A 17,750-nucleotide genomic window follows, 5' to 3' on the forward strand; every position below is an offset into this window, starting at 1 on the left:
CAGCCTCTGGCTTTTTCTTCAGAGACAGAAACAGAGAGAGAGTACTAGTAGCTAGCTAAGTAGGAGGAAAAATCCAAATCCAAAAACCCTTGAGAGATTAGAGATCTAGTCCCCCCAATGGAAGACCTGTGGAAGCGAGCCAAGAGCTTCGCGGAAGAAGCCGCCAAGAAATCCCAGACCATCACCACCTCCTCCGCCTCCGCCAAAATCTCCGACTTAGTCTCCGAGACCGCCAAGCGATCCCGCGAGTTCGCCGCCGAGGCCTCCAAGAAAGCCGACGAGATCAAATCCGCCGCCCTCAAGCAAGCCGATCAGATCAAGTCTCTCTCCGTCTCCGAGATCATACCTCCTCAGCTCTCCAACCTCTCCCTCGTCAACTCCTCCTCCTCCTCCGCCTCTGCCTCGGTCAATGAGCCTTCGCCGGAGGAGCTTCAGAAGTTTGGAGTCTCCGACGATCTCAGAGACTTCGTCAAGGGACTCACTTCGGATACCTTCAAGCACTTTCCGATCCAAGGTCAGTAATCCAGCGCGGTTAAAAAGTTCATTTTAGTTGAATTGAGCGGTGATTAGTGGTTTTTAACCGAAATGTGCGTTGCTGGATTTGGTTTAGATGAAGCGGAGGAGGTTTCTGAGGTGCCGACTACGGCGTCGAATGTGAGGAAGGATCTGACTGAGTGGCAGGAGCGCCATGCCACTCTGGTTCTCACTACTGTTAAGGTCAGTTTCCGATTCCGATTCCGAAAGCATCTGAATCATCATATACAAACTCTGATTTGTTGAAAGATTGATCTGTATTGTGTAAATTAAAGTGTTTATATCTCTGCATGATGCTAGTTGATCCTCGAGATGAAAGCTTTTGTTGCTACGGAATTAGTGTCTTAAAGTTTAGTTGCTGGTGCAGAGATTCCTTTCTTCATGCATTTCCGATTGAAAAGTGCAGTGTATTGATGATCTGTGGCGATTGCTGTTTACTTTGTTGCAGGAGATTTCGAGGTTAAGATATGAACTGTGCCCACGTGTTATGAAAGAACGAAGATTCTGGAGGATATATTTTACCCTTGTGAGCAGCCATGTGGCTCCGTAAGTATCATTTCATTTCAGCTAAGCATTTTCGATTAAATTGATGGTTTACGCATGTGTGTGAGCTTCTTTCATGCTAAGTGAACATGAGTATTGAACAAGAAGTAAGCAAGCATCTTACTTTAGTCAGGAGATAACTTTGCACTGAGACAACTCAGACAAAACGCAGATGCTCCTTTGTGGGGTTTTAGAGGTTGAGTGTGACTATTGCTAGGAAGAGATTTGTTAAGTTGAAAAAATTGCCTCAATCATAGACTTTTCTATCACTGACTGTGAACTTGTGATCAGATATGAGAAGCAATATATGGAGGAGTTGAAGCTCAAGGAAGCAGAGCAATTGGAAGATGATAAAGCGAAGCAAACACCTGTTGTTGGAGAGGCTGATAAAGCAGAAGGAAGTGAAACAAACAAGAAGAGCTTAACTTCCAAATCTTCATCAACTGAGCAGGACTTGGATACATTCCTTTTGGGGGATCTTGAAGACAGCGATGGGGGTCAAGGTCCAGTTCCTTTACCTTTTGACTTGTCAAGTTCTATAGTAGTGTAGTTTGTGTATAAATCTGGCGCACTGTTTTACCTCAAAGATGCACATACGTTCCAAGTTATTCCTTTAAATTCACTTTTGGTTGATTTTTAGTTTAGTCTTCTGTCTCTTAAAAGTTTTAAATCCCTGAAGGAATGGGTCATGGGTGGGAGTGGGACTCAACTTGTGTTTTACATAATTTAATTTTGGAGGCACAAGCAGTTAACTAGAAAGTGTGATAATCCCAAGTGCTGTGATTTATTATTGATCATGGTTGGGTATATTTTTCTCTGATTAAAAGCCACTCTTTAGTCAGTGAAGCTGTGTACAAGTTAGGAATCCTTTATTGTCTTACAAGACCTTTCTAATTTTCCTTGAACTGCTCTGAAACATTCTGCTCCTTATGTAGGGTTTTCATTTTTGTTTACTTTATCCTTCTGTTTGTTGACAATTTTGTACTTCCAGATGATGGCAACGACAATTTTGATGATGATTTCGACAAGATTGGCGATTCGGTAAGCATCGTTAACCTAATTCATTTATACAATTTTTTTCTTTGTCGATTACTAGAACCTGTGAGTTCCGTACATTTCTCAGTTTCTATATTAAACCCTTCCATCTCTGGTTCATGGAACATTTGTTTCACAAATAAAGTACTGCAAATAATAGGAGTCATCTATTGGATACTTGCAGGATGTTGATGATGAAAAGCATGTGAAGAAATGACATCTGCAGCCGTTTATAAAATTTTTACTAGGGACACTATGAAGCAGAACGCAAACATGGTTCTGTAACAAATGGATGAATCATGGAACTACCACCCAGCAAAGGGAAAAACACTGAGCTGTTTTTCATTATCTCTGATATCTTATTTTTTAAAATTTCTTTTGGGAGCTGTAGAGTTGATTACTTTGTAGAACCTGAAAGTGAGATGGCATTTAAAGGTCATTCATTTGTTATATTTGTCCTAGAGAGTGATGATGGAGAGTTGGTGATTCCCGTTTACGTCCAGATGGGTCGACCCAACTGCCTGATTGTGTACAGCTTACCTGATTATGTTGAATATAGTTTCTATACATGCGCCATGAACTCGTTCATTTCCTGCATGATTTCTACCTATTAGACAACCAAAGCTTGTTAAGATTCAACTTTGGTATGTCAATTACCGTTCAACAATGATTGAACTGAAAATGAGCTATCAACATTTTACAGGCATATTAATAGGCCCCGTGAATGTTGTATCCCGTGAACTGAAATGTTGTATCATTTCAAAATCTTGCGGACGAGATGAACCATATTGACATACTCAATGCCACAAGATTGACAATCAGTTGAATAAACTGATTTCTCAAGAGAGTCTAGCTAAAAGATTCAAAAGAGGAAAGTTTTAGAGTACGTCATTGTATCAATATATCAAGTAGACTTATTTCGATATAGAGATAAGAGTTAGTCTACCACTATATGGAGTTAGTCTATCTCTTAATTGAATCAGCGTACTTGATGTATTGGTACATGACATCGACCACTCAAAAAGTCGAAATGATAAAAGATCCGAAACTTACAAAGCATAAAAGTTTGGGAAAAATGCACGAACAGTGTCTGGAGACTCTGAGGACTGTCGAAATGATACCTGAACTTTCAAACGTATCAATGTGATACCTGGACTTATATTTTCTTGTCAACGTAGTACCTACATCAACTTTCCGTCACGGCACCGTTAAATTTACCACGTGTGAGACACGTGACATACAAAATGAAGGTAAAAAGACTGATTTGCCCTATAACTGACATTTAAAATGCACGAACAGTGTCTGGAGACTCTTAGGATTGCCAAAATGATACCTGAACTTTCAAACGTATCAATGTGATACCTGGACTTATATTTTCTTGTCAACGTAGTACCTACATCAACTTTCCGTCACGGCACCGTTAAATTGACCACGTGTGACTGTGTGAGGCACGTGAGGTGCAAAATGAAGATAAAAAGACTGATTTGCCCTATAACTGAAATTTTAAATATTTTTTTTGGTAAAAACATTTTTAATATTTTTTTTTTGGTAAAAAGACTGATTTACCTTTAATTTTTTTGATTAATTTTTTTCACCCCTCCACCTCTCGTCTTCTTCCTCTCCCCTCGATCAACCACTCTCTAAAAAGACTGGTTGTCCTGGGATTGGGTTCTCTGGAAACTTCGACGGTACTCAAAGCGGGACTTGAGATCGAGAAAGGAGGAGGGCGGAGAGATCATCTATATCATTACTTGCTGGTGTTTTTGTTGTAGTTAATAACTTGATATTAATGGATTTTGAGTTTGAGTTTGAGTTTTGGTGGAGGTGTGGGTGTGGGTGGTGACGAAAAATGAAATTCAGGGTTTCTGCAATGTCTTCTTGGTTCTTCTTCTTCATTGCCCATTTCACAACAGGTCTGCATTGATGTTGTTGAGGCGATTTCAAAGGAGGAATGAAATTTTGTGTTAATTCGATCTGATACATCTGTGATTGTTTTGGTTGTTTTGCAATCGAAGTGTTCGTGCTTTCTCTGTTGGACTTGGAGGTGTTGAAGAGGTCATCGACCTCGCTGCGGAAGCTGATAAGGCAGCGGGTCTTCTCCTAGATCCAATGCTCGGCCCGCTTCTTCGGGGCGCGGACCTCGTGGTCATCGCCGCAGCTGCTGGTGTTGCCACCAATTAAGGCAGACTTGGAAGTTGAATAGGGTTGAATGATTTTGCAGAAACAAGTTGGACTTGGTTTTGTGTTTTAGAAGTGAATCGAACAAGGGAGAAGCTTTGTTAAAAAAAATTATTTCTCATTCTTTTTTGTTCTTGGAGTTCCCAGATCTTTCATTTCTCTTTCAAAATGGGTTTGTCGAGTTTAAGAAGATGAACAAGAATGGGTTCAAGAAAATGAACAATTGAGATTTCTTTTGTTTTTTTTTTTTTTGCCTTTTTGCTGGGTTTGAGAAGATGAACATGAAGAAATGTTAGGTTCATACTTATCGGATTGAGATTTTTTTTTTTTTTGAGAATATATTGGATTGATCTTGGTTAATAGAAAAAGCAAAAAAAAAAATCATCTTTTATTTTCAATATAATAAATTATTATGTTTTTATTTTCAATTTTAAATTTAATCATTTAGGATTTGATGGAGTGGAAAAGTCTTTTTTGCCCTCATTTTCGGCCTCACATGCTTCAGACATGACTCGAACTGACGGAGCCGTGACGGAAAGTTGATGTAGGTACTACGTTGACAAGAAAATATAAGTCTAGGTATCACATTGATACGTTTGAAAGTTCATGTATCATTTTGACAATCCTCAGAGTCTCCATACACTGTTCGTGCATTTTTCCTTTTAGGATGTACATACATGTACATTTACAAGCATAATTAGCTATAATGGGCTACGCTCATTGTACCGCTAGAGGTACCAATTCCCGCCAAAGGAATAGCCTACAGATACACAGCCGGGCGGGCTACAGCCTGGGCCTCGGATCACCCCCAGATCGCCGCCGACGCGCCGCCACGCGCCTTGCCAAGATAGCATTAGAAGCTCCTGAAGCTGGGAACTGAAGCACATCAGTCCCACATCTAAAACAAGGAGAAGATCAGCCTCCTCCTCACCTATAAAAGGTTCTCTCCTCTCTCCTCATTAATTACACATTTACTACTCATTTATTGTTATGCTGTCTATTTGCATTGACTGACTTAGGCATGGGAGAAGTGAAGACCGCCCAACGCGGTCTCCCTCTGACGCCTTGTCTTTCGTTTGACAGCTAGTGGAGATCATCAAAATCCACAGAGTAGCGGTCCGCCCACCGGATCCGCGTTAAACGAAGGCTTGGCTACCGCCAGACTTTGAGCATTAACATAGGATTTGATGGAGTGAAAAAGTCTTTTTTGCCCTCAACGTGACTCGAACTGACGGAGCCGTAACGAAAAGTTGATGTAGGTACTACGTTGACAAGAAAATATAAGTCCAGATATCATATTGATATCATTTTGACAGTCCTCAAAGTCTTTAAACACTGTTCGTGCATTTTTTCCTACAAGTTTATTAGCTCCATGTGTTGTATTTGGACCCGCTAGCATCACACAATGTCCTTCACAGTTTTCAGTTGATGCTTCACCTGCAGAACTCTATAATTGGAACAGTAGCAGTTCCCCTGCATTTGGAGACTTCATGGCTCTTCTTTCCTTCATCCTCAATCAAAACTGCTCCCTCCAAAGGTCCCTCACTTTTGGCTTAATTCCCTACATATCCTCCTCCCTCTTCTCTACTCTTTGCAGAGACCACCCCTCCTCCCCTGCCCCACCGCGGGCCTCTCCGCCGGTCCCAAAGAAAGTACCTTTCACAGTCTCAGCTCACGGCAGAACGTGGCAGGACCCCTACCGTTGGATGTCCAACACCGACGACCCTGATCTCTCCGACCACCTCAACCAGGAAAACTCATACGCCGATGCTTTCATGGCTGACACTCGCAGCCTCCAACGAACTCTGGTCTCTGAGATGACAAGTCGTGTGCCCACCAAGATTTCAACCCCTCCTGAGCTTTGGGGACCCTGGTTTGCTCATTTGCCAAGCACCCATTTCATAGTTTTGCATAATTTGCTTTAGTTTCTGATTTCTGAATTGCCCTTCTGCTTTTTTTGATAAAGCATAAACACCCTTTTGTTGCATTCAAGTTTTAGAGCAGTTTAGTGATGCTGCATTGTGAGATAATAAGAAAAAGCTGCAAACTTGATGAGAAAGTTTGGATTTTTTTGGGAAGAAGTTTGGTTCTGCTTCTTTTTTTGTGATATAAATATATCTAATGCATTCTAGAGGTGATGCTGTATTGTGTGATAAAGCTTCAGTACCCTTTTGTTGCAATCAAGTTCGAATTGAAAACGGTTTAGGAAATGCTGAATTGTGCAATGATAGGAGAAGTTGTAAACTTCATGAGAAAGAATACACATGATAAGGAAAGTTCAAATTTTGTGGGAGGGGGAAGTTTTGGTTGTGCTTCTATGTTGTGGTTAATATGTGTAAAATGTGAAATTGATGACAAAATCTTTTGTTAAACTTGGGCAGGTTGTATTACCAATACATTCCAGAAGGGAAAGAATACCCAGTTCTTTGTAGAAGATTAGAAATCAAAAAGAAAGGTTGGATTAAGAGTTTTCTTCGCTATGCAAGAGGAGGATTTGGAAAGGAGGAAGTTTTGCTCGACTGGAATGAAATTGCCAAGAAATATGGAAAGCTTCTTTCTTTCTTTCTCATGTGATATGTAGGCACATTTTCTTTCATTTCTATCTTTTTATCATATATATTAGTGATCTACTGAAGTTTTATGTTACTTTTATGTAGGTTATGTGCATGTTGGTACGTGTCGAATTTCACCAGACCACCATTTCCTAGCCTACACACTCGATATCAAGGGTGATGAGCAGTTCATTCTTCAAATTAAGGACCTAAGACGTGGATGTATCATTCCCAAAGTACATGTTAATGGTGTTGTTAGCTTGGCATGGGCTCAGGATAGCAGTACTCTGTTTTATACACTATCAGATGAGAATCAACGACCTTACAGGCATGCTTTATCTCTGCAATGTATCTTCTTTTCTTTTGGCTGAGAATCTTGTTTCACCAATTTGTTTCATTGTTTTTTGTTTTTCCCTTTTGGCAGGGTTGTCTGCTCAAAACTAGGATCTGATGATATGGAAAATATCACTGTGTTTACAGAAAGTGATTCCAGCTTCTGTGTGGATATAACAAGCACAAAAGATGGCAAGTTTATAACTGTCAATTCAAATTCAAGGACTTCATCTGAGGAAGGAATTTTACTAGTTCAACTTCTCTTCCCCTTTCAATGGAGCGTGCATTCTCTTTTTAAGAGGCTAATTTTGTAGCTTTATTTACAGGTTTATTTGATAGATTCTGCCAACCCATTAGACAGATTGCAGAAAGTGTGGAAGCGTGTTCCTGGTGTACAGTATTTTCTGGAACATCATCATGGAATATTTTATGTTCTTACTAATGCTCCTTTGCGAGAAAGCAAGGAGTGGTCAGGTGAAGGTTATTACCTAGCTAGATGCCGTGTTGAAGATATACTGTCATCTAATTGGCAGGTCAACTTTCTTCTTGCTCATGAGTCTTATATACCTTGTGGTTTTTTAACCTTTTATGATGTTGTTTATAGCTTAAGTTTTCACCATTGAATCTCATGTTTTCTAGTCCTTCTTCTCATTGTGAAACTCTTCTGTTATTTAGAATATCATCATTCCAAGTGAAGACTTCAGCATTCAAGACATGGACATGTTTGATGGGCATCTGGTCCTTTTTCTCAACAAGAAGGATTGCTCCATCTTTTGTTCCATTGATTTGCCTATGGCTGTTCATTGTAAGGTATTGATCTCTCTGGTTAGTTGCATTTTTGTTTATGGATAAGCATACAAAGAGTCTAATACAATTTATATATGCAATATAGTATTGCCTCCAAATGCAATCTTTATCCCCATCTCTAAGCTTGTTAAAATACTTGTTCAGGTCATGTTAAAGAGCTTTTTAATATATTCTTTAAAGAATAGTGCTTGGAGTTTACCTTTATATCTGAGTATCTGACACATACAAATGCTTTCTCATCGACTTCTTTGCAGCATCAAGTGAAGATTGAAGATCTTGATCCCTGGTTTTTCCCTCTGCCCTCAAATTCATGTAGCGTTGCTCCAGGTTCAAACCATGACTTCCAGAATTCAGCATACCGTGTGGTGCTTTCTTCTCCTGTGGTATGACTTTATACGCTTGATTATGAAATTTTTCTTACTGTTCAGAATGAAAAGTGACCGTGTGTTTAGAATAACTCTCTTGAGGTATGAAATCTGCCTTTTAGTATTCTTCACCACTCTTAACTCAGTTTTACTTCAAGTTGAGATGCAAGCATTACCATGGAAATTTCAGCCAAGTGGTACCACTTGTTTACTTGGGGAAAAAGTGCAAGGTTCAATTCATGGGAGGGGGGGAAGGATCTTGATTCTTGAGTGCTGGAAGGCTGCCATTAGATACAACTTTTATTCACCTTATTTTGTCCTTATACAATTCAGGGTTATCCAGTTCCAATATTATTGAATCTCTTATGTATGGGTATAACTTATTTGACTTTCAACTATGCTAAACTTTGTTCTAGTAATTCAGGAAAATCTGTAAAATGTTCATTTTTACATCTGCTCTGCTACTTTCAGTTGTACAGTTAACCGGTCTTCATTTTGACTTGCCTGTCTGACTCTTTTTCCTTTTGAAATTTGCAGATGCCTGATGTAGTTGTTGACTATGACATGTCAACACGGAGATTCTCAGTTGTGCAGCAAGAAGAAGTGATCGGCTTTTGTGATTCAAGCTCACCAGCCAATGAGATAGATATGAACCAAACTCTTGTTAAACAAAATGAGAAGGATAAAAATGTCCAGATAAGTGAATCACAAAGATGGAAAGACTTTTCTGGTGAATACTGCTGTGAGAAGAGGGAAGTTATTTCCCATGATGGTGTTAAAGTTCCTTTGACCCTACTGTACTCTCATACGGCCTGGAAAAAGGGTCGGTCTCCTGGGCTTCTACACGGATATGGAGCATATGGGGAGGTTTTAGATAAAAGCTGGTGCACTGATCGGCTGAGTTTACTTGACCGGGGATGGGTGGTGGCATTTGCTGATGTGAGGTTGGTTTTCTTTGGACTTTTTCTTTTTTGGGTTGAATAAAAAATCATTGAAGACAAAACTGATGTACTTAACTGAAGCATTAATTTGATGATGTGTCTCCCTCCGTCCTGTGATTTCTATTACCTGAACGCACAATTTCACGTTGGGCTTCAGTTGAACTTATAAATGTAGAACCTTTCGGCCTACTTGATATCAATGTAAATAGCTATGCTGATTTTATTTTATTTGTTTCAAAATATTGCCAAATTTATCTATTGTTCTGTAATATTTTGTGTTCCTCAATACTGTAATGCCGGTTGTGTATTTAAAACACAAGTATATAACTATGCTCTAGCCAGGATTGTTCTATGTGTGATTTAATACTAAGAACCTTCAATCAAATGTGATTATACCTTCTGAGCTGAAATAAATGTGCTGTTTTTTGCTTCTCGTGTAGCGTTTCTTTTTCTTGGTTAATTATCTTGATGTGGTTGTATGGTCAGGGGTAGTGGTGGAGATTCTTCGTGGCATAAAGCTGGAAGTCAGTTTAATAAACTGAATTCGATTTACGATTTTGTATCATGTGGCAACTACCTGATTAAAGAGGGTTATGTACATAGCGATCAGCTTGGTGCTATTGGACATAGTGCTGGAGGTCTACTTGTTGGAGCAACTATCAATAAGTACCCAGATCTATTTCGTGCTGCTATTTTGAAGGTTATGTTTTAAAGTAAAATATTTACCATATACCATCATTGTTGTTAGTATGAAGGAAAATAAACTTTTCAGCATTAATTGCTAATTTGCATGCATGTGTGTCTAATTGTCTCATTGTTCAGACTGATGTTTGTTTCTTTCTTAATCAGGTTCCATTTCTTGACGTATGCAACACTCTAATGGATCCCAGCTTGCCCCTCACGATTCTGGATTATGAAGAATTTGGCAATCCTCAGATAAAGTCCCAATTTGAGCATATCTTGAGTTATTCACCTTATGATAATATCTCTCAAGGCAGTTGTTACCCTTCAATGCTTGTTACAGCGTCCTTTCATGACTCGAGGTAAATCCTTGTGCTTTTCGATGTGTGTTGATTACTTGCTTATGGACTTTGTTAATATACTCTGATTTCATTTATTATTCATTCTCAGGGTCGGGTTTTGGGAAGCTGCCAAGTGGGTGGCCAAAGTTCGAGATAGCACATGTCCTCGTTGTTCTTGTTCTGTTATTCTGAAGACAAATATGACCGGAGGACATTTTGGCGAAGGTGGACGCTATGCTCAAAGTGAGGAAACTGCGTATGATTATGCTTTCCTTTTTAAAGCTATGGGGATGGTGAAGAATGAAAAATAAGGCTCACTATGGAAGTTGGTCTCACAAGATAGCAGTTGCAGAACTCACTCAAGTCCCAGGTAAGGAATAAAATGTTCTTCTTGCAATCCTGCTAGATGTTTACAGAATAAGGCACTGATTTAGTCATTCTAGCAGTCAACGCTTGACGCTTACTTATCTCACTAACATATGCATTTATGCAACAAACGAGAGCACTTCTGAACAAGGTAGAGCAGCTCCAGATTGACACAGAATGGTACGGGTTCCTAGTGCAAGCCTCTCCTTGGATTTCTCCTCAAATGAAGTCGATCAGAGATTCGCCGGCAAAGTTATCATCAAAGATGATAAAAGCTTATCTCAGTCGAAGCATGAAAGAGGCTCTCTCCTCAAAAGGAGTTGATTGGAGATTCACTGGCAAAGTCATATTTTAATGTAGCAACATTGACATTGCAAATGGATTCATGGCATTATTATTTGATTGCAATCCTTGACCCACATATATAAAGACTAGAGATGCATTTTTCTTCGGGTAGAAATTTTGAATTTTGAAGGAACGTTCTGATTATGGTCTCATGTCTCTCTCTCAAATGTTTCATTCCACGTTTTACATGTGCAAGGTTATGGAAAGGTATGTTAAAGTTAAATGGGTTTGATTGCTCGAAGGTAACCTTGAAAAGATTGGAGCATGAATACAAAGAGAATTAACACCCTATCGTTTTAATTTTGATCACAACAATAGTGGCGGTCACAATTCTGTTCAATGCATTAACACGACCACATTATTCTCCGTTAGTTATAGTCTTAAATTGGGCAAATAAGTTTTGATGGGTGCGTTTCTCCCCATTATAGCTGTGCATTATAAAATTTTAGTTTGTCCATATATATAAATAATTTATTGGATAAAAATGAAATGTCTTTGAAATATCTTCTCTCTCAATTGTCACCGTACGTAAAAATAAACACACAACGCTTTTAATGAATAAATAAACAAATACAGTAGTCCAATTGCAAGATCTCTCTCTTCAAAGGTTTTCTCCCAAAACCCTAGCGCGTCTTCTGGCTTACTCGAACGGCGCTCGTCCGGTGGTAGCCTGGCATCTATGTCAGCCTTGATCGTGTGATGTCAGGGTTGCTGCCGGACGGGCCTCAAAGGCTTGCTGATAGTTGTTCTTAGTTTGTCTATTTGCTTGGAGTTTGATAGCATCGCGGCCAGATCTTGGTCTGTTGGGCGCTGTGGCATGCGTGATCGACGGTGACATGGTGGGTCGAGGAGCAACGCACAAGTGATGGCTTTGATGGAGGCGTACGCAGTGGAGTTGTTTGGTGGTGACTTAATTGGTGAGGTGGAGATCAATCCTAGTGGGTCGGGTCTTCTCCTGTTGGGTTTCCCTGAGGGCTCTGGTTAACCGCGTCGGGTGATGATGGTGGTGGTGTTCCTCATGGCGGCGGCGGGGCTGCTGTGTTAGACTGTTGGCGGCTTGGCATAGTGCGACAGGGGTTAGATTGGGCTGCTTGCTCTTAGGTTCGGGCTAGGGCAAACTGTCGGCTATTGGGATGTGGCCTCTATTTTTAGTTTTTGTTTTAGCTAATAAATCCGTATTTTTTTAGGGCCCTATGCTTGTTAGGTTATGTTACTTAATGAGTCCTAACGAGTGTAATTTTGCTTGTCTATTTGCTATGTTTTTTCTATAGGTTATAGGCTCGCTTTTAAGTGAGCGATAAGTTCGAATATAGTTGGTCTATCCTATGTATCACTATGGTTTCACCATGAAGCCTTATTCTGTCCATTGTGAGGCAGCGGGTGGATATGTAATGACCTTCTTGGCATGAATTTTATCAATGAAATTACCATTAATTCAAAAAAATAAAAATAAATAAATAAATAAACAAATACATGACAACATTTAAGATAATCACAAATTGTGTTAAGTTCTACATTGGATAAAAATAATGATTTTATGCTGAAAACAATCACGGAGACAATTTTTTTTTTAAGGGGACAGAAGACTTTTTTTTTTTTTTTTGGAAAGTGGAAGACAACCTCTTTTAATATTCCAAAATCAATTGTATTCTTATTTTTTTTTAAAAGCGGTCTCTATTCTTTTTTAATTTCTGTACTATCAGGTTTGGTTTCATGAATCATGCATGTATTTCTTGGTTCGATGTCAATATGGAGTTATTGTTAAACCTCGAGCCAAGAATAAAGATCGGAAAAATGATGAGTAATGGTTACATTTAATTACTCAATAAATAGAACCAAAAACCTTGTGGCACCAAAGGCAAACAAACTTGTATGCGAGAACTCCTCATCTCACATACATTCCTCAAAACTTAGAACAGACTCCAGCATTTCTTCTATTCTGATCAAACTACTGTATTGGTTTTGCTTCTTTTCGTCACATATACGTACACCAGTTAGGTTCTGATCGAGAATGGATGGAAAAGATGATCTCAAGGACTCGGAGTATGGCCAGGAGGTGAAGGATGAGAAGTCTTACATTAATGGGAAGCTCAAGTACTGGAAATATGCCGGAGGAATGAAGGCTGAACTCTTGAAGGATTTGATGAACGGGACTAATATCAAAGCCGAGAAGTACTTGAAAGGGTTGGTGATAGCTAGGACCCGACTCGCCCGGTTGAAATTGTGGGCGGTTCGACTGACGAAAGTGCTGCTACTCTTGGCTATTGCATTGCAGGTCAAGGGTTTGGGAGATACCTTGTTGCCAAAGATATCCAAAAGCTCTCTTCCCCCTGAAAGTAAGTTATTATTTTGGTTCGAAAACGATAATACTAGATGCACCAACTATTATCACAATCATCAATCACAAACATGCATGACCTAAATATGAGCAAGTAATAAAATGCCATATATTAGTGATCTTAATTTTTTATTTTTTTTTCTTGATGGAACTTTTTCATGTCATCTCCAGGGATTTACGAAAACAATGGATATTTGATGGTTTCATCCAATGGAGGACTAAATCAGATGCGATCTGGCGTAAGTGATTTGCTCATTTTACAATTTCCAATTACATATGATCATCAAGTACTAAAAATTGATAAACTGTTATGGTGATTCTTATATGCATGTTATGCAGATATGTGACATGGTAGCAATTGCAAGATATTTAAATGTCACCCTTATAGTTCCTGAGTTGGATAACACCTCCTTCTGGAATGACCGCAGGTAATTTTAATTACCTAAGGCTTCATTAGCAGGTTAATTAATCCCATTAATTGCTCCGATCCCTTCTTCTGTAACTTCTATAGATCTAAATATTTGATATATCATGCAGTCAATTTGAAGACATATTCGATGTGGATTATTTCATTACCTCATTGAGAGATGAGGTCAAAATTTTAAAAGAACTACCTCCTAAGCAGAAGAAGAAAGTGGAATTAGAATCCCTTTATTCCATGCCCCCAATTAGTTGGTCCAATATGACTTATTACTATAACACGGTTGGTACTCAATTGAGCAATTCAATCTTTAATTATATTTACATGCAACGTATCGTGGAAAAATCATATCATGAATGTCTCTAATTCATTGAATTTTGTACTTGATTAATTAATCAGATTCTTCCTCGCATACAAACATACGAAGTTGTGCACTTCACGAAAACAGATGCTAGGCTTGCCAACAATGGCATCCCTGAAGAGGTTCAGAAGCTTCGCTGCCGTGCTAATTACCAAGCTCTGAAATTCGCTCCTCCGATTGAGGCATTAGGCAAGAAAATTGTTAACATCCTCCGTGAAAGAGGCCCTTTCATGGTCCTTCATCTTCGGTACGAAATGGACATGGTGGCTTTTTCTGGTTGCACTGAGGGTTGCAATCGAGAAGAGATTGAAGAGACAACGAAAATGAGGTACACATATAATGAGTGAATGGGGTATTACTGTTTGTGGGTTTTTATTACGTTTTGATGATAGACTTCAGTATTAATTGTTTGGATGTGGTTAATTTTACTTGTAAGATATGCTTATCCATGGTGGAAAGAAAAGGAGATTGATTCAGAGAAGAAAAGGAAGGATGGACTTTGCCCTTTAACACCTGAAGAAACTGCTCTAGCATTAAGAGCACTAGGCATTGATCGTGATATTCAAGTCTATATTGCTGCTGGAGATATATACAAGGCAGAGAGGAGAATGGCACCTCTCAAAGAAGCTTTTCCAAATTTGGTAATTAATTTTTTTTTTTCACATTATTTAAAAAGAGGATCAAAGGATTTCACTCCTACTCCCATGGTGACTCAATTTGGTAATTAAATTTCATTAACTATTTCACTCAAAAAATCTAAACAAAGGTCGAGGCATTCGGATCACAAATCATATACTAATTATTTGGTAAACAAATTATGGTATACACATTTGACTTATGAGAAACATTAATGTTAAGTAACTTGTACATTTCTGAAAACAGTGAAACACCGTCATTTTTAAATTCAAGAGTTAAGCATCAATCAATGACAAGAATGTCAACCTAGCTAGGTTTAGCCACAAGAACAAGATCAGTTCCCAAAAAATTGGCGAACTGGATTTAGCTCTTGTTTATTATCTATGATCGGATGTTACAATAATTTAACAGGTGAGAAAGGAGACGTTGGTTGATGCATCAGATCTTCTCCCTCTCCAAAACCACTCGAACCAAATGGCGGCTCTGGACTACTACGTCTCGATAGAAAGTGACATCTTTGTCCCAACATATGGAGGAAACATGGCAAAAGTAGTTGAAGGCCATAGAAGATACTTGGGATTCAAGAAAACCATTCTTCTAGACAGAAAGGCTCTGGTGGATCTGATAGACCAGTACAACAATGGAACCCTGAGCTGGAGCGAGTTCGCACTCGGAGTGAATACTGTTCATGCAGAGCGTATGGGACAACCAACTAGAAGAGTGGAGGTTCCAGGAAAACCTAAACTAGAGGACTACTTCTATACAAACCCAACTGAGTGTTTGTCACTGCCAGCTGAAGATGATGATCAACTATTACAGTAGTACACAGTCCGTCACATGGTTTTTTTTTTTTGAAGGGGTCACATGGTTTTTATTTCTCTGTAATTTTGTGCTTCTTCTGACAAATCAGAGAGAAGTTTACAAACCACTTTCTTGTAATATTTATAAATGAAAGGTAATGTATGTATGTCTACAACAAGTTCCATTGTGTTCTGCAAATAGTTACTGCAGGCAATAATTCAATGAAACAAAATGGTGCATGAACAGATTTTGGGAAATATTGCTTTGTTTCTGGCTTATTTATATGTCAATTGGTAACTCTTTTCTGTTACCAAAGAAATCCCAAAATGGGTAAACAAAAAGAACATGGTCTAATTCTTATTCTTATTTATATGTCAACAGATTAATAAACATGATTTTTTTTGTTACCTAATTCTTATTATTGGTCTTAATTTATTCTCCCGTTGTATCATTCAGCTTAAGAAATATCATATACTTAGTTAGTAATGTTGGAAATTTTGGTCGATAGATACTACGTACTTCTGTCAATGGATTTAGCTCATACAAAATCTCTCAAACAATATATATTAATAACAAATAATAATCATCATGTTGTTGTCATAACATATTAATAACAAAGATTATAGGACTTATCTCTTGAATTTGTAGGCTTTCAAAGGACGCATCATTCAAAAAGAGTTTAAGGTTGAGGCGTGTAAGCACTACTCTTAAAAGTAAATTTTGTCACTCGGAGACAATGTCTCTGTGTAGCAGGTTTGTGACGCTCTACCCTCTAGAATACAACAACCGTTAATCATTATAAACGTACACTCACAATACTTGGACCTTAGAACCACTTGCTAATTCCTTTGGCATTTGAAAAAGGAATTTGTGAGCATAGGATTGACTAGAATCTAATAAGAGAACTCTTGAGGAGAATATATAGTAATCATATATACACACCTAATAGGAAGGAAGGAGGGTACACACACAGACATATATACAGCTCAGCAAATTAAGAAGACTAGTAATTGAGGTATGATAATGATCATCAATATTCATAATATTGGCTTTTGTGAAAAAGTTTACTTGCCAACAACGGATAACAAAGCAATCAACACGCCTCACAATTATAACAGATGTAGTGAGCAATATATACCAACTTAATTATAGAATGAAGGTTTTATTGGAAAACTAAGCACTAATTAATTGGCTACGATTAAACTTAATAAACAAATATTATATTTAAAAAAAAAAAACCCTAATATAATTCTCTTTCTCTCCCGAGAAAATTATCTTCGGCATCCTTTCTCAGACTCTCTCTTCGATTAGAGGAATAGAGGATGCGTTTTCACTGTAATTGATGGAGATCGAGTTCTGGTTAACCGGTTTTGGCTTGGTGGAATGCTCTCGATCCGACGAACTGTGATGGTGATTGGCGTGCACGCGCGCGAAGGTCTGACTCACGAATCTGCTGGAGGCGGTGAGTTTGTGGATTGCGACGGCTTCTGTGCCGACGACGGCAAATTGGCTTCTGAATCTGCTTTGGTTATCGAGGGTGGTCGAGGTGGTCTGACTTTATCGAGAAATGGGTGCGGCTCTGAATAAGTTCCTATGTCCTTCCCATATGAGCATCATCAATTAATCATACATAACAGCCTATGAGATCGAATTAATGATTAGTGATCGATCTTTTTAGCCTAAGAAATTAAGTAAGAAACTAAGAATATTGATCGATCACTATCAAAGTATGTGTTATACGTAATTCTTGTGATACAAGTCTCGATCAGTTTCCTCAAACAAAGTAACAAACTAACAGTTATATATGCATCAATATGGTTAATTTTTTTTTTTTTAACAATATGAATCAATATAGTTAGGTTTTCCGTTTTCACTCATTAATGCTACCTATAGGTGTCAATATTCATGCATTTACCATGTTAATAAGCATTTGTAATTGGCTTTGACAACTTTAAGTTTGGCTTTGTCTGCATTAGTCCTTTGACATAGATGGAACTTTGAATGCTATGATTGGCATTAGAAATTAAAGGATGCACGTAAAATCTATCATCCTCGAGTTCACAATCATACTAATAGTTGTGATAGGCGCTTGATCGAGTGGGACTGATCATATTGAAAATTTTAAAGTTCTATTCTGCCACACAATGTGAATGGGGTGGAATCTATAAGTAT

The 17,750-nt window shown here is 38.5% G+C and overlaps 3 protein-coding genes across 3 annotated transcripts; all 3 read left to right on the top strand.

Annotated features, from left to right (window-relative positions):
- On the top strand, positions 1-2,700 carry LOC133709286 (uncharacterized). Its single transcript, XM_062134966.1, has 6 exons — positions 1-514; positions 611-717; positions 983-1,080; positions 1,369-1,580; positions 2,069-2,118; positions 2,297-2,700. Exons 1-6 carry the CDS (start codon positions 118-120, stop codon positions 2,327-2,329), a joined length of 897 nt encoding a protein of 298 aa, XP_061990950.1. The 5' UTR covers positions 1-117; the 3' UTR covers positions 2,330-2,700.
- A 2,988-nt stretch (positions 2,701-5,688) lies between these two features.
- Positions 5,689-11,170, top strand: LOC133712486 (uncharacterized). Its single transcript, XM_062138598.1, has 11 exons — positions 5,689-6,163; positions 6,672-6,834; positions 6,947-7,170; positions 7,267-7,409; positions 7,500-7,708; positions 7,851-7,985; positions 8,237-8,365; positions 8,885-9,291; positions 9,775-9,988; positions 10,138-10,331; positions 10,420-11,170. Exons 1-11 carry the CDS (start codon positions 5,781-5,783, stop codon positions 10,619-10,621), a joined length of 2,403 nt encoding a protein of 800 aa, XP_061994582.1. The 5' UTR covers positions 5,689-5,780; the 3' UTR covers positions 10,622-11,170.
- A 1,720-nt stretch (positions 11,171-12,890) lies between these two features.
- On the top strand, positions 12,891-15,807 carry LOC133712164 (rhamnogalacturonan I rhamnosyltransferase 1-like). Its single transcript, XM_062138248.1, has 7 exons — positions 12,891-13,357; positions 13,531-13,598; positions 13,699-13,787; positions 13,897-14,062; positions 14,180-14,469; positions 14,578-14,782; positions 15,189-15,807. Exons 1-7 carry the CDS (start codon positions 13,033-13,035, stop codon positions 15,597-15,599), a joined length of 1,554 nt encoding a protein of 517 aa, XP_061994232.1. The 5' UTR covers positions 12,891-13,032; the 3' UTR covers positions 15,600-15,807.
- Positions 15,808-17,750: the final 1,943 nt, after the last annotated feature.

This window comes from Rosa rugosa, chromosome 5 (assembly GCF_958449725.1).
Source record: "Rosa rugosa chromosome 5, drRosRugo1.1, whole genome shotgun sequence".
In the NCBI taxonomy this organism is placed as follows: Eukaryota; Viridiplantae; Streptophyta; class Magnoliopsida; order Rosales; family Rosaceae; genus Rosa; species Rosa rugosa.

Excerpts from the sequence above, each read along its gene's own strand:
- LOC133709286 (XM_062134966.1), top strand. The coding sequence starts at position 118 with ATGGAAGACCTGTGGAAGCGAGCCAAGAGCTTCGCGGAAGAAGCCGCC. Across the intron at positions 718-982 it reads TGGTTCTCACTACTGTTAAG|GAGATTTCGAGGTTAAGATA; the intron begins GTCAGTTTCCGA and ends ACTTTGTTGCAG. Across the intron at positions 1,081-1,368 it reads GTGAGCAGCCATGTGGCTCC|ATATGAGAAGCAATATATGG; the intron begins GTAAGTATCATT and ends ACTTGTGATCAG.
- LOC133712486 (XM_062138598.1), top strand. The coding sequence starts at position 5,781 with ATGGCTCTTCTTTCCTTCATCCTCAATCAAAACTGCTCCCTCCAAAGG. Across the intron at positions 7,171-7,266 it reads GAGAATCAACGACCTTACAG|GGTTGTCTGCTCAAAACTAG; the intron begins GCATGCTTTATC and ends CCCTTTTGGCAG. Across the intron at positions 10,332-10,419 it reads GCGTCCTTTCATGACTCGAG|GGTCGGGTTTTGGGAAGCTG; the intron begins GTAAATCCTTGT and ends ATTCATTCTCAG.
- LOC133712164 (XM_062138248.1), top strand. The coding sequence starts at position 13,033 with ATGGATGGAAAAGATGATCTCAAGGACTCGGAGTATGGCCAGGAGGTG. Across the intron at positions 13,599-13,698 it reads TAAATCAGATGCGATCTGGC|ATATGTGACATGGTAGCAAT; the intron begins GTAAGTGATTTG and ends CATGTTATGCAG. Across the intron at positions 14,470-14,577 it reads GAAGAGACAACGAAAATGAG|ATATGCTTATCCATGGTGGA; the intron begins GTACACATATAA and ends TTTACTTGTAAG.